General features: G+C 55.4%; 1 protein-coding gene across 38 annotated transcripts in view; it reads left to right on the top strand.

Annotated features, from left to right (window-relative positions):
* The window catches only part of DEPDC5 (DEP domain containing 5, GATOR1 subcomplex subunit), a 70,340-nt gene extending 57,800 nt beyond the window's left edge, over window positions 1-12,540 (top strand). For 29 of the 38 annotated variants that reach the window (XR_014068965.1, XR_014068955.1, XR_014068958.1 and 26 more), the window contains 9 exons: window positions 612-689; window positions 1,075-1,207; window positions 2,143-2,251; window positions 2,901-3,125; window positions 5,803-5,972; window positions 6,782-6,953; window positions 9,299-9,359; window positions 11,605-11,687; window positions 11,804-12,540. Coding sequence is in view for 25 of the 38 variants with exons in the window: in XM_081542292.1 (XP_081398418.1) it covers window positions 612-689; window positions 1,075-1,207; window positions 2,143-2,251; window positions 2,901-3,125; window positions 5,803-5,972; window positions 6,782-6,953; window positions 9,299-9,359; window positions 11,605-11,687; window positions 11,804-12,096 (1,324 nt within the window). In the remaining 13 variants the exon portion in view is untranslated. Of the gene's footprint in view, window positions 1-611; window positions 690-1,074; window positions 1,208-2,142; window positions 2,252-2,900; window positions 3,126-5,281; window positions 5,546-5,802; window positions 5,973-6,781; window positions 6,954-9,298; window positions 9,360-11,604; window positions 11,688-11,803 lie in introns of those variants that run through there. The other 9 variants (XR_014068954.1, XR_014068953.1, XR_014068951.1 and 6 more) reach the window with 6 other exon arrangements.
* The last annotated feature ends 2,805 nt before the right edge of the window (window positions 12,541-15,345 follow it).

Here is a 15,345-nt window from a genome sequence, read left to right as displayed (position 1 = left end):
ACAGCACCTTCCCATGGCTGACGAAACACTTCACACATGGTGCTGTGTCTATTTCTGGACTGCTCTCTCAATCCGTCCCACCCTCTTCTGCCCCCTCTGGGTCTGTGAGCCTCTTCTGTAGGTCTGAGTCTCTATTTCTGCCCCACAAATTGGTTTATCAGATCAGCCCAAGCAGCCCAGCCTGAGGGCAGCCATGATGTCGCATGTAGTCAGTCCCTGGGGGACACGGGGACCCAAGGATGGGTTTAAATATGTGTATATATACTTGTTTGGAAAGGGCTTCTCTTGTGGCTCAGATGGTAAAGAATCTGCCTGCCGTGTTTGATCCCTGGGTTGGGAAGATCCCCTGGAGAAGGAAATGGCAACCCACTCCAGTGTTCCTGCCTGGAGAATTCCATGGACAGAGGAGCTTGGTGGGCTACAGTAAATGGGGTGGCAGAGAGTTGGACATGCCTGAGCGAGTAATACACACACGCGCTTTGGAAGCAGGACAGCCCCTCTGAGATAGCCCCAGGACGTAGCTGTCCATACCTCACTTCAGTGTCCAGATCATCCTGGCTTCCAGCTCTGTGAGGACTCTTAGGAAGGTCCCTCTCCTTCTCTGTTTGCAGCTCTCAGCAACTGGTGGCCAGCTCCCTGACATCTTCCTCCACCCTGGTGGAGATCCTGGAGGCCATGAAGCACCCCTCGTAAGTGGCTCCTCTTGTGGATGAATGCAGGGGTAAGAGGATCCCACAGCGTGAGCCAGGGTGCTGCTCAGGCAGTGGGGTTTGGTGGGTTTATACCTGCCTCCCCAACAGCTGTGTGACCTTGGGCAGGTTACGTGACCTCTCTGAGCCCGGTTACCTTGTTTGTAAAGGGGGACTACAGTGGTTGAGTCACAGGTATTCTCTGAAGGCCAGGTTTTCCCCTCCCCTTCTCCGTTCCCCTATCTCACCTTCTTGTGTCCTGCCACAGGGATTTCTCGGAGTCTGGGAATAGCGGGGAGAAATTGCACTGTGAGGGGCCTCACTTCAGTGGGGGAGTGTCTTCTGTTTTTACCTTCTCTCTCCTTCTTGCCTCCTTGGAACTCAGGACAGGTGTCCAGCTGCTCCCTGAGCAGAAGGGCCTGTCGCCGAGCTGCTTCATCAGCGCAGAGGTGGTGCATTGGCTGGTGAACAACGTGGAGGGGGTGCAGACGCAGGCCATGGCCATTGACATCATGCAGGTGAGACCACGGGGCGGGTGAGGGTCTAACCGATGAATCACAGGCCCAGCTTGGTTTGAAAGGCACTTTTCTACCTGACTTAAACATTAGGCAGAATCTGCCCTGTGCACTGAAGTATTCTGGGCAGAATCTATACTTCTGAACCTCGGGGGGAATCCCTGTGAAAAGTGCCCAGACAAAGCCCTCTCTCTGCCTCAGCGCCTTCCTGGCTCCCTGCGCTTCCCAGGGCGCCGGGCACAGCTGAGTGTGGTCTCTCTGCATCTCGTTCATCCTCTGCCCTGACCGGGCCCCTTGAGAACAGGGCAGCTCCTACCGTGTGTTTCCACATCACCCGTGCCCGAGTATTGCTTGGCACATGGTAGGCACTGAGCCAGCACTTGCTGAATTTAATGACGTTGTTCAGAACTGGAATTAAACTCGAGAAGTGGGGAAGGGAAAGGTCAGTGTACACCATCTTGTTCACACAGAGGCCTCCATGGAGAATCAATGACATTTGATCAATATGTGTCTATATGATAAAATTATTGAAAACATACGTGAGAATTACATTACACTAATCATTTATTTCTGGATAGAGAGGAAGGGAGTGGGGCATGGGAGAATCCATAGGGATTTTAAAGTTTTGTTTAGTTTTTTTTTTGGCCATGCTGCATGGCTGCGGGATCTTAAACAAAAATCTCTTAAGTCTGTATAGCAGGAAGTTAAATTAGTCGAAGGTGGCTGATGGAATGACCTGAATTTTCTTTGTACTTGTCTGTGTGTTTGAAATATCTAATGACACTGTGTTATGCGTTTGCATTTTGTAATGTAATCTATATCAGGCACAGCGTTTAACACAGTGCAACTGATAAAGCTGATGGGGAGGAGAGTGGGGTCTGAGGGCTGCCCCTCTGAGATGTTCCTCTGCAGGAATTTCAGAGTTTCTCTCCTTCTAGAAAATGCTGGAAGAGCAGCTCATCACACACGCCTCTGGTGAAGCCTGGCGGACCTTTATCTACGGCTTCTATTTCTACAAGATCGTGATAGACAGAGATCCTGAGCGAGGTAAGGCTGACTACTGCCCGCCGGGCAGGTGTTTCCTGGTGACGCGCCCCCTCAAACGACAGGGCTTCTCAGGCTCCTTGTGTGACGCTGTCCCCTCGGTTGATGGACGTGTCAACCTCCCTGAGCATCTGTACTTACTTTGAGCATCACTGGAGGATAAAATAGTTTTTTAACTGAAATAGAGGTCACATGACTTGAAACTTACCATTTTATTTATTTATTTTTGGTCCTGCCACATGGCTTGTGGTATCTCGGTTTCCCGATCAAGGATTGAACCTATGACCACCACTGTGAGAGTGCCTAACCACTGGACCACTGGGGAACTCCCCCAAACTGAGCATTTTAAAGGGGGCAGTTCAGTGGTATGTAGGGCTCACAGTGTCACGTAGCCACGACCTCTGTCTAGTTCCATGACCTTTCCATCACCCTGAAGGGAAACCCCATTCTCGGGTGCTCCCTCCCAAACTTCGCCTCGCCCAGGCCCTGGCCACCAGTCAGCTGTCTGTCTCCAAAGGCTGGCCTCTTCTGGACATTTCTACCCAAGTGGCCTCATGCACTCCGTGGCTTTTCGTGTCTGGCTTCTCAGACTCACTGCGTCAAGGCGTGACTCGGTGAGAACGCGGGCTCCCCCCTCCACTGCCCTCCACAGTGGCTGTGCAGCAACCCACCGCTTGGCACACGACGGCCATGGACGACTTCGCCAGCTTCCAGCGCAAGTGGTTTGAGGTGGCCTTCGTGGCAGAGGAGCTCCTGCACTCGGAGATCCCCGCCTTCCTGCTGCCCTGGCTGCCCAGCCGGCCAGCCTCCTACGCCAGCAGGCACAGCTCCTTCAGCCGCAGCTTCGGGGGCCGCAGCCAGGCTGCCGCACTCTTGGGTAGGTGCCTGAGCTGGTGGGACCCGGGGAGTGCTGGCGGGCAGCTGGGCAGAGGGGCAGCCAGCCAGAGGGGCGATGCTGTGGGAACCAGGGTTAGGGCCACCGCGGCTGTCATGCTGCAGGCTCCTGTGCAGCTTCCACCAGCTGAGTGGGGCACGCGCATTTCTGTCCCAACCAACCAACAGGGCTCAGCAGTTGTCAGATCAGGGTCAGGTGCTAGTCCTGCGTGGACAGGACAGACAGTGTGGTCACTTTTTCCAGGGGATCAGGACACAGAGGGTGTGAGCGACTCTTCTCTGCTGGTTTAACCCCTGCCAGAGGCTGTCCCCACAACAAGAGCATCTCAGGACCTCAGTAGAGGAAGGGATCTCAGAGGTGGTCCATTCCAGGCACTCACTCTGAGCGTGGACCCCCCCCCCCACTAAATACGCTTACCTTGGGACACGCACCCCAGGACCCTTCCTTAAGGTGGGGTGAATACATTCTTATTGAATGATGGTGACCTCTGATTTTGAGAACCGGACTAATGAGTTGAGATGTGAGTTCTAGGCAAGGCGTCGTGAGATTCCCCTCAAAGGCAGGTTGAAGAGACCCTGAAAACCCCCCAGGAGGAGGGGAACAAATATAACATAGGCCAGACTCCAGTGAAATTCCTCTTTCTGCTTGGTCAGCCTGGAAGTGCCCGACTAACTCGAGTTCTTGCCTGGCTGGTGGGATGGAAACCTTGCTGGTTTCCAGATCCTCAGAGTCACTCAGAGCTAGGGCAGCCGGTGCCCTGTGTGAGAGGTAGGGGCAGGGCACACCCATCACCGAGGCTCCCCCCAGGCATGGGTACAGGGCCCTGTGTGTTGCACTTACCCCTGTGTTAGGGTTTCTGCTTCTGGGAGAAGTGTTATCATTTTGGTTCTTGACAGTTTCTTTAGGAATATCCTGGGCATCAGCCGTTCGATAATTCTGGAACTAGGCAGAATCTTCCCTGTGTGCATGTTTTCTGGGAAAACACTCTTACTGTTTCAGCAGCTCCCACGATTGTTGCAGTGGACTGCTGCACATGAAGAAATGCCATTGGATTCGAGGGGGAGGGAGGAAATGGGGCTGATCACAGTTTACAGAAGCCCCAGGTCTGGCCTCACCCAGAAAGACAGAGCAGAGCCCTGGTTCTTATTTATTTCTGAGCCAGCTTCAGGCCTTTGGTCAGGAACTCTATGTCTGACCCGTCTCTAAAACACCTGTCTTGGTTGAGAAGGATTTGTGAGCAGGAGCCCAGATCGGATGAGCTACTTGGGCACTGACCTGGCATCAGTGTGCACCACCCAGTCACTGGGACAGGGCATTGCATACGTACGCTCGTTCCTGTCCGACTCTTTGCGACACCATGGACCGTAGACCACTAGGCTCCTCTGTCCATGGGGATTCTCCAGGCAAGAATACTGAAGTGGGTTGCCATCTTCTTCTCCAGGGGGATCTTCCCAACACAGGGGTTGAACCTGCATCTCCTGCATTGAGGAGGGTTCTTTACCACCAGGGCCACTTGGGAAGCTTGGGACAGAGTGTTAGACTTCAGTAAGAGTTTCATTTCTTGCGAAAAGATTATAGAACTATTGCCTTCCTGGGCTGACACCAAAAAGCAATACCCCCTCCTCACTCTGGTCTAGGCTGCTTGTCCCATCTTGTCCCTTCATGGTCTCTGGAATTGGAAGATCTGGGGCTCAGCCTGGCTGAGGTTCTGACTCTGATCTTGGCCAGGGCAGTTCCCCTCCATGGGCTGCTGTTTCCTCATCTGTAGATCCAGGGTTGGACTAGATTAGAGGAGGCAAGCTATGAACAAACAGGCCTATTTGTTCATTTGTTTGTTTTATAATAACTTTGGTTTTAGAGCACTTTTAGGTTCACAGCAAAATTGAGCAGAAAGTACCGAGTTTCCGTATACTCCCTGCCCGCCTCCGCCTCCCCCGCAATTGACATATTCCCACTAAAGTGGGATGTTTGTTACAGTCGATGACCCTACACCAGCACATCATTATCAACCAGGTCCATAGTTTCCCTTAAAGTCTCCTCTGGGTGTTCTGCCTTTTATGGGTTTAGACAAATGTATAATGTACTCACCATCATGGGGCTTCCCAGGTGGCGCTAATGGTGAAGAACTCTCCTTCCAGTGCAGGAGACACAGGAGATGCGGGTTCTATCTTCAAGTCAGGAAGAGCCCCTGGAGGAGGGCATGGCAACTCATTCCAGTGTTCGTGCCTGGAGAATCCCATGGACAAGGGACCCTGGCGGGCTGCAGTCCATGGTCCCCAGGGTCGCAGAGAGCTGGACACGACTAAAGCAACTTAGCACAGCACAACAGCACGCACCGTGATAGTGTCACACAGCCCTAAAATCGACCTGTTTTTGTAAATAAAGTTTTATCGGAACACAATGTGCTCATTCATTTAGGTAAAGTCTGGCTGCTTTTGCACTCTAACAGCAGCATTGAGTAGTGAGAACAGAGACCTTATAGCTGCACAGCCTAAAACACTTACTAGCTGGACCTTCATAGAAAACACTTGCCAAGCCCTGGACTAGACGATTTCCAGGAAGCGTCTAGAATCTGCAGTTTGTTGTTTGCTCTTCCTCCTCACCCCCTGCCTCCCTTTCCCTCCCCTGGGCGCCCCCCTCCGCCTGCGCGCTGACGTAGCCGCCACTGTCCCGGAGCAGAGGACTGTGACCCTGGACGTGGATGTGAACAACCGCACGGACCGACTGGAGTGGTGCAGCTGTTACTACCATGGCAACTTCTCTCTGAACGCGGCCTTCGAGATCAAGCTGCACTGGATGGCAGTGACCGCCGCTGTGCTCTTTGAGATGGTGAGCCCCCCGGGCGCGGCCGGGCCTGGGTAGGGATTCTCGTCCCTTAAACAGCTGTTTTCAGTCCAGGCTCCTGTTACCTTCACCTGGACCCTTGTAATAGCCTCTCTCAAAAAATTAAACATTGTGAAAAAATCAAACAGTCGGAAAAGGTGTAGATCAGGGGTTGTCTGAGCCTTGGGCTGCTGACATGTAGTACGGATTGTTCTCTGTCAGGAGTAGGGGGCCTGGCCTGTGCACTGTAGGATGGTGAACAGCATCCTTGGCCTCTGCCCACAGTAGCACCCCCTCCTGTGGCAACCAAAAATGTCTCCAGATTTTGCTAATGTCCCCAGGGAGGGGGGCATTGCCCCCGGTTGAGAATCCCTGGCGTAGAGCAAAAAGTAACCCTCTTTCCCACCTCCCTGTGCTCGCTGGGCCTTCCATCTATTGCCCTGACACTCGGCTGGTGCCGTGGGGACATTCTGTGCAGGTGGAGGCCCTGTCACTTTTTTTTTTTAACAGATAATTTTCTGAGAGTTTCCTGTCACCTATGTATCTTCTGTATAAATAAGTCGGCCTCTTTTTTTTTTTTTTAATCAGTTTTGCCTCCTTTTGGGGGGAAGGTTTTTAAAATAACGTTTGTTTCTTAGAAGTTAACACGTGGGATTTCCCTGGCAAGTCCGGTGGTTAAGACTCAGTACTTCCACCGCAGGGGGTCTCAGGTTCGATCCCAGGTCCGGAAAGCTATGATTCTGCCTGCTGCTTGGTACAAGAAAAAAAAAAGTTGTGCATAACAGGAAACTCTGTGTTTGTGTGCTTCCCACCAGGTCCAAGGTTGGCATCGCAAGGCCACCTCCTGTGGCTTCTTGTTGGTGCCAGTTTTGGAGGGACCCTTTGCTCTGCCCAGTTACCTGTACGGCGACCCGCTCCGGGCCCAGCTGTTCATCCCACTCAACGTCAGCTGCCTGCTCAAGGAGGGCAGCGAGCACTTGTTTGACAGTAAGAGACACCCCCCTCCCGAGGGCCGTCCCCTGCATAGAGCATCCCCGCCAGGGTTGCCCCCGAGGCACCGGGAGTGAGGTCAGCTTCTCATGGGTGCTGAAAAGAAGGGGTCTGTGGACAAGGGACCAGCGTTTAATCCTGGTTTCTTCACTTAGTGGCTGGCCAGCCCTGGACAAGTCACCTAATGTCTCTGAGCCTCAAATGGCCTTGTTTCTAAAGTGAGGGAGGCCAGAGCTGACTTGCTGGCTCAGGGAGACCCTCGCGTGGCCTGGAGAGCGTGGTGGGTGAGGAGGGGGCCCTGTTGTCTGGGTTCTCCCCATGCCCTCCTCTCTCCACTCCAGCCTGACTGGTTTGGGTGGCAGGAAGCTGAACCTCATGGGAGGCTTGGACCCGCTGCTCCGCGCAGAAGGGCTGAAGCAGAGCAGGACACAGTGTACTGCTGTGCATGGCTGAGGCGCCTCAGCACCTGGGGGGCTCCAGCCCCATGTCCCAAGGAGGCAGCGCAGGAGGACGATGAAGGACCCCCGATCCCAGCCCTCCCCCAGAGCGGAGCCCACGGGGCCGACCTTGCCCGCTGCCCCATCCTCACCCGCCTTACTCCAGGGGCGGGTGTGGACAGATGGAGGGGTGAGCTGCATTCACACGGCACGGACTTTTCATCTCCAAGCGCGCTGCAATGAGCATATAGTTAGCTCCTTCAAAGCGTCCCATAAGCTCACAGATCTTTATAAGGAAAAGCTAGAGTCACTGCCGGTGATCCGAGCCCTTTAGCTTCCTAGGTGTAGAAATTATCAATGTGGAAGAAGAAGGCTTTGAGGCAGAGGAGGTGCTTTTCCCCGAGTTCTTGTGAGTCTGTGGCATGGTTGGTGGCAGAGAACCATCCCCCACCACCACCCCTGCACCGGGGTGCAAAGAGCTTTTGTTCTGAAGGTACATCTGTATGTTTTTTACATCTTGAAAGACATTTTTGTACAGACACAACATTTTAAGCATTAGTTGGGGCCAGGTAAGCTGCATGATCCCTGGAGGTCATAGATCCCATGATCCTCAGAGTTTATGACACGCTTTCTCTCCCCACCCCCCATATTCTTGTTTCCCCTTGTGGTATGGCCGCGGAGGGACCGTTTTCTGCAGTCCTGAAATGCCAGATGTTCATATCCGTGTCTGATGACTTTAAGCCAGGCACTGCCTCCTACTGCTGTTCTTAATATGTTGCGGAGAAGGCGAGATCTTCATTCACACCATCCAGAGACTCTTCTGGGGTCTCCCACCTTCGCTGTAACTGGGCAGGAGTGCTCACAGGGCTGGCCCCGGAGGACATTGCTGTATGAGCTGATGGTTTTTCCTGCCAGTTGTAACCCAGTCTGTAAGACCAGCATCCTCTGTTGGTTGCCATGGTTACGGCTAAAAGAAAGGCATCCTAGTTGAAAGGAATAAGGACTTGAATCTGCAAATTGATTTTCTTGCTTCTGTGCCATCTCTCCTCCTGTCCTCTCCTCTTCTGATAACAAGGAATTCAAAATCTTAAAAACATGACAAGAACGCGCTGTGTCTTGTTTTTAGCGATTAAAGCCGAAGTCTTTTTTTTTTTTTGCTCTTTGGTTACCCAGAATCCTCACATCTATCGTACATATAAAATTCCAAATAAGGAAAGAGCGAGCAAGCCCCTGCAGGTGTCCCTGGCCTCCGGGACGCCGTCTTGAGTGGTTGCTGCTCTGGCGCTCAGCACCTTGACCCCAGGAGCAGCCCCGGCCGTGGCCTCTGCTGGGTGACAACTGCCTCAGCCCTGCGCCCTCCTTGCCTGCTCCTTCCCTCACACCAGCCAGGCCGCAGCACAAAGCGGGTGGTGGGGGCGGGCACCCATCCACTCCACTCCCCTCCCCTCCCCAGCTGATCACTTTTCCAAAAACCATTTTTATATTGATTTGCTTCAGTTTCCCCACCTCTAAACTGGAAGATTGGTAAATCGTTTTTCTCTCCTTGGAAGCAAATAGCATGCTCTTAAAGCTTGTCCTTTGCTTGGATTTAATATCCTGCTCCTTTCTGCTTTTGGCACAGACTTCATTAGAGTGAGTGTCATAGCAAGTTCTGGCAGCTCACGCTGGTCTCTGAGGACTCATGTGCCTCCCCTCTCTAGACCTTGATGGAGCTTGGGAGCTGTCATTCTCTTTAGGACGTCCCTCCTTGGGGTGGAGGCCCGTCTTTCTGAAAGCTCGTGGCATGGAAAAGCATAGCTCAGGCTCAGGAGGGAGAACTGCCAAGAGGGATCATGGAGGCCGGACCCAGGGATGATTGCAAACCTTGGAATAGCAACTTGGCATTTATCCTTTTTTTCCTTTCAGGCTTTGAACCAGAAACATACTGGGACCGAATGCACCTTTTCCAGGAAGCCATTGCACACAGGTTTGTCCTTAGCAAGAAGGAAGCGTGGGGAAGCCTCGGTGTTTGTTTCAAACAACAAAGCTAGTCTGTTCCCTTTCCGGGGAGACAGACCCAGGCCACCAAGGACAGATTTACTGCATATCTCCGATGGGTCCCTCTGCTGTGCTTTCAGAGATGAGCACCTCCTGTCCAGTTCCTGGAGCTGCAGTTTTTCAGGCCCAATTCCCTCTCGTTCGTGTTGGTGGGAGAGCAGAGAGCCATCACCTCAGTCTCCACCCAGAGCCAAACTTGCCAGGAGATGAAAACCTGTAGAATTTTTCAGGAGCCCCTTGACCCATGTTGAGAAGACAATGAACACTTAACAAGCAATAGATACAGTCAGTGGCTGTTCACTGATAGCTACTATGTGTACCGAGGAAGGCCTTTCCTAGGCTCAGGCCAGTCCAGCTCTGTCTCCAGAATGTCACTAGCTCAGTGTCCGGTGGCTGCCTTGTGTTAACCATAGAAAATCAAAGCCTCCTGTGCTGCTTTTAGGGTCATATCACCTTGTTCAGCCCCACCGTGCACACACATACCCCTTACCATGCACACAGACACCCACCATGCACACACCACTGTGCACACCCACGGTACACACACACCACGCACACAGACCTCACTGTGCACACCGCTTCCACTATGCATACACACCCCCACATACCGTGAACACACATCCCCACTGGGCACACGCATCTCCACTGTGCACACCCATACCTACTGTGCACGCACACACTCCCACTGTGCACATATACACCCCCAGTGCACACACACACGCCCACCATGCACACAGACACCATGCTCACACACTCCCACCATGCGCACACACACGCACCATGTACACACACCCCATCATGCACAGACACACCCCCACCACACACACACCCCACAACCATAGATGAAGTCCAGACCCTTCAGCCTCCTCCACCCAAACTGGCCCAGGCCTGCCTTAGATCTTCCTCTGCCCTTGTCTCTGATGCCTGGTAAAGGCTGTGAAATAAGTGCCGGGGACCTGACTTCCTCCTCCCAGGAGGAGCGTGTATGATTCAGGTCAGTCGAGTGACGAGGTCGGTGGGAAAGGACTTTGACACGAGAAGCAGACAGGCCTGGTTCGCCTCTGCCCCACCCACCCCACCCCATGCCTCTGGCCCAGGAGGTGTGAGCTGCCCTGCCTTCCTGTTCTCCCGGGTTGTTGGCGGGGTTCCCTGATATTCCTGTCACCTAGTAAGCCTCCAGGAGAGGGTAGTTGCTGTTAGGAAGACCCCAGCTGAGTTTGTCAGCAGGTTGTGCTGATGCATGCTGAGTAGATAGCCTTGATGGGAAAGTTGAGAGGAGGAAGGGCAAACTCCGGAGCCGTGCCCACCCGCGCTAGAACCGGCCGACAGTGATGAGCTCACGGGGCAAGTAGCCAATCGGTTTAATTTACACATCTGACTTCACGTGTCCTTCAGCAAAGAGTTACCAGGTGCCTGTGTGAAACCAGGAGCTTCTGCCGAGGATGCAACATAGTACCTCCCCAGAGCTCAGTCCAGGAGAGGAGACAGGACTGTACCTGCTTTAGTTCTGCCTCATCACATCCCTTGTTACATAAACCCCTCAACTCGGGGCAGGGGCCGCGCTCGCCGGCACATCCTCTACAGCCCTTAGCAGGTAGAGCTGTGATGAACGCGCTTTGTAGAAATAGAAAACCAGGCACAGAACCAGCCATGGATGAAAAACAGCCCCTCCTGCCTGTGTCTAGAACACAGTGAGGCAGGGCCCCATGTGTTTCTTGCCTTAAGGAAAACAACTCCAGTTGCGGCATTTCTCAGTGCAAAGCCTTTATTGAGAACCGCTGTGCAGTCAGTGTGGGAGCGCAGGCAGGAAGGGGGGTGAGGCCAGCCAGCTCAGCGGAGTTAAGACAAGGGCCTTCCCCCGGAGCTGAGGGTCTCGGGGGGTTGGGTGATGTAGGGGAGAGGGAGGGAGGGCCCGTGCGATGGAGCGAGGTGGCTGGGGGGATGAAGGCTGGAGGAAGGAGAGCCAGGCAGGTGAGGGGCTCTCAGCACCCCAGAGGGGAAAAGGTGGACCGGTCAGAGGGTGGGCAGTGGTGAGGATGGAGAGGAGCAGCGGGGACGTTCTACTGGGAGACTTTCTAGGTCCCCTATCCTGGGGCCGGGCCGCCTGAGGGTCATGTCAGCCACACTCCTGCCCAGGAGGTCTTCAGCAGCATGTCTCTCTGTCCTTCCTTTAGGTTTGGGTTTGTTCAAGATAAATACTCTGCGTCCGCTTTCAACTTCCCGGCTGAGAACAAGCCCCAGTACATCCACGTCACAGGTGAGGCACTCCAGGCGCGGCGTGGATGGTGGGGTAGGATGTGTGCGTGGGGGCTGGCCCGGGCTCCCCTCCCTCCCTCCCTCCTGGCGGCCCCGTGACCGGCCCTGTCCCCACAGGGACGGTGTTCCTGCAGCTGCCCTACTCCAAGCGCAAGTTCTCGGGGCAGCCGAGGCGGCGCCGCAACTCCACCAGCTCCGCCAGCCAGAACCTGTTCTGCGAGGAGCGCGTGGGCTACAACTGGGCCTACAACACCATGCTCACCAAGACCTGGCGCTCCAGCGCCACCGGCGACGAGAGGTTTGCCGACCGGCTGCTGAAGGACTTCACAGACTTCTGTGGCAACCGTGACAACCGGCTGGTGGCCTTCTGGACCAGCTGCCTGGAGAAGATGCATGCCAGCGCCCCGTGACGGGCCGGGGGCTGGGAGCTGGCGTCCCACTGCCCATGAGACTCAGAGGGGGACGGTCAGGCAGGCTTGGGGTGGTGGGGGCTGAGGGGGCTGCTTGTCCATCCTCTCCCGGAGGGAGGCTGCAGAAGCCGCTGTGCCCCGGGAGTGGGCGGGAGGGCGATCCCGTAAGCATCTGCAGTCTGTCAGAGCGGGATCTGCCGCTTCCCGCCCAGGAGGAGTGCGCACAGGATGTATAATTTTGTGAAATAATGTACCATAGGCTCACACAGCTGTATATACCTGTACAGAGCAGAAGCGGGAATAAAGTGCCCCAGGCAGCATCTCGGTCCCAGCCCGGTCCCCGGCGGCAGCTACCCCCTCCTGGGCCGGGCGGTCGTGCCCCGTCGCCGGGGCCCTGGAGGCTGATGACGTGGCCGCAGATGCTGGGGAGGACTCCAGAATCCACGTGGGGTGTGTGGCTGTGAGTTCACTGAAAGTCTTCTCTGAGCTGAGAGCAAGAAGAAGGCCGCCTGGCTCCTGCCCATCAGGAACAGGGTGGTAGTCCGAGGCTGGGCGTTCTGGGGACGTTTCTCAGCTCGGTGATTGTGCCGGGGGCAGGGGGTGCACACAGGCCCCCTATACACCTGGGCAGCACCCGTCAGCCTCCTGGATGTAGAAATGAGCCTGGGGTGAGGAACCACAAAGGTGGGATGCGGAAAAAGTGGCAGGGAAAGAAATGCATCCTGTTACTGGAACAACAAGAATTCAGCCAGAGGGGCTTCCGAGCAGAGGGCTGCCTTAGTCCCAGCCATGGTTCCTTAAGGCTCCTGTGCACAGGAGCACCTTAAATTTAGCAGGCTCCACAGCTTCCCTTGGAGATTCTGATTTGGGGGGCCTGGACTCTGCGCTGTAAACGACGCTCAAGTGACTTGGCTCTTGATGGTCTGTTTGGGAAGCCCTGCCCCCAGACCCCTCCCCTGGGCTTCTTCCCGCTACCTCACCTGCAGCTCTAACCTGCCTGGAAATCTGGTTCTCAGACAAAGCAAAGCAAAGGCTGCACACCGGCAGGCAGAGGACTCGGGAGCAGGGGGTGCCACGTGATGGCTTGATGGCAGTAGGGGCGGACGGAGAGCCACAAGGACCGCCCAGGGCATGGGACCCAAAGGCACAGGATCCCCAAAGGCTGGGCCAGCACTGCCCAGTTCTATGTCAGAGAGGCACAGAAGCCCATCTCCTGTTTGTAGGAAAGTGAAGTGAAAGTCCATGAGTCGTGTCTGACTCCTCCTGACCCCCCATGGACTGTAGCTAGCCCACCAGGCTCCTCTGTTCATGGAATTCTCCTGGCAAAAGAATACTGGTGTGCCATTCTCTTCTCCACCAGATCTTTCCGACCCAGGGATGGAACCAGGGTCTCCTGCATTACAGGCAGATTCTTTACTGTCTGAGCCACCAGGGAAGCCCATCTGTAGGAAGAGACCCACCAAAACAAGATGGCAGGTTCGGGTATTACAAGAAACAGGCACACGAGACGCGCCTGAGCTGCCAGGAGGCTTTGTTCACATGGAAGGAGTCGGGGAGAAGACAGCAGAAATCAGTACAGGCCTCTCCAGTTCCCTGGAAAACTTCAGATGCGTGAAGTAACGGTTGCGCCATTTCTTGAGCGTTCCTGTGTTCTCAACAGTGAAGCATACTTGCCATGCCTTTCCATCTTGTGGTCTTATCAGCAACTGTCATGACCAGATGAGGGTGGGAGCCCCAAGGCCACACAGCCAGGCCATACAGCTGACAGCTGTATCAGGTCTGTGGGACCCCTGAGCCCAGCCAGGCCCCGTCCACTGCCCTGCCCCCCTCCCCTCCCTGGGGAGCTAGGACAGGGAGGCGTCGCCCACTGTTCCTTCCTGGGGGCTCTGTCCCAGCTGACTGTTCTGCTGAGGTGCAGTGTGGGCTCTGGTGGGAAGGGGGCAGGGCCCTTCCTCTCCCCCAGGCTCCCCCGCTCTGGCCTGAAGCCCCTGACGTCAGCCTGCAAGCGCTCCAGGCGGCTCCTGGCCTTCAGGCTGGCCCCAGGCCTGGCCTGGAATGTGCCGGTGCTGAGAACTCAGTGCCACCAGCCTGTACATTTGACCTCTGCCCGCTTCTGTGGCTGCAGCAAGAGCCACCTGTTTCTCAGTGAATCCTCACACCATCGTTCCAAGAAGGAGCCCTCTTCCCCGTGAGGGTGAGAGCAGAAGGGGAGCTGCAGCGCCATTCCCAGAGGCCCCTGGCTCTCTGAGCGCTTTCTCCCTCGGCAGCGAGCCTGGGTGAAACCCAGGGGCCCACGGGACCTTCCCTTCTCACCCGGCAGGAAGCCGAGCGCTGGGAGGGCTGGTGCCCCCTTCTCGGCTGGAATGGAGACTCATGTCCCAGGCTGCTTATCCCGGCGGGGGGACGGGAATGGAGCCTGGATAAGCAGCCTGGGACGTGGTTCTCAGGGCGGCTCTTGTGTTTTCCTTTCCTGGTACCCGTGGCTTGCCTCTGCAGCTGTGTACATGCCCCTCGAGAGCAGAGAGCAGACCTCGCTCACCGTGTACCCTCACGGCAGGTGCCCACCCCACACGGGTGCTCGTTTAGAATGGGTTGAATTCATTCGTTCAGCCAACATTTACGCAAAGCTGGACCAAGGCGGCCCTGCACCCTTGGTGAAGGGCAGCAGATGCGTAAAGCAAGACAGAAATAGAAGAGGGGGCGTGATTCTGTACAGGGAGCTGGGCAAGGGCCGTTGTGCCCACCCAAAAGTTCTAACTTGAATGTGCCCAGAGGTCCACTGAGAGCCTGGTGTGCCACCAGCTGGTGGGAAGCTTGGGAAGGGAAGGAAAGAAAGCAGAAGAAAGGTAACCTTGACCCCTGCAAGCCGGTGTGCGTCCGCTGTCCGGGCGCTGGGGCCCGAGGACAGCACCCCCACCCCCGCTCCTCAGGGAAGTGGGGGGACTTCCCTCCCCAGGGAAGCCTGGGTTACTGAGCACACACACATAGGAAGGACTGGACTCAGGATTGTCCACCCCAGGCTGGAGACACGGGAGACAGCAGCCCACCGACTGGCTTCCAGGGCGGGGCGGCCACGTCCCGGAAGCAGGGAGGACAGGGCTGCGAGCCTGGATTCCCACACAGTGATGCAGGCTGGGTTCCGGGCTCCCCAGGGCCTGACCACCGCACTGGCCACCGTTGGTGGTTGGTGCTGGGAGGATGAGAACACTCCAGGGTGGTCTAACACAAAGGATGTGTCTTGCCTCAAAG

Source organism: Giraffa tippelskirchi, chromosome 11 (genome assembly GCF_054371585.1).
Source record: "Giraffa tippelskirchi isolate mGirTip1 chromosome 11, T2T-mGirTip1v1.2.pri, whole genome shotgun sequence".
NCBI lineage: Eukaryota > Metazoa > Chordata > Mammalia > Artiodactyla > Giraffidae > Giraffa > Giraffa tippelskirchi.
This window is presented reverse-complemented; position numbering and strand designations above follow the sequence as displayed.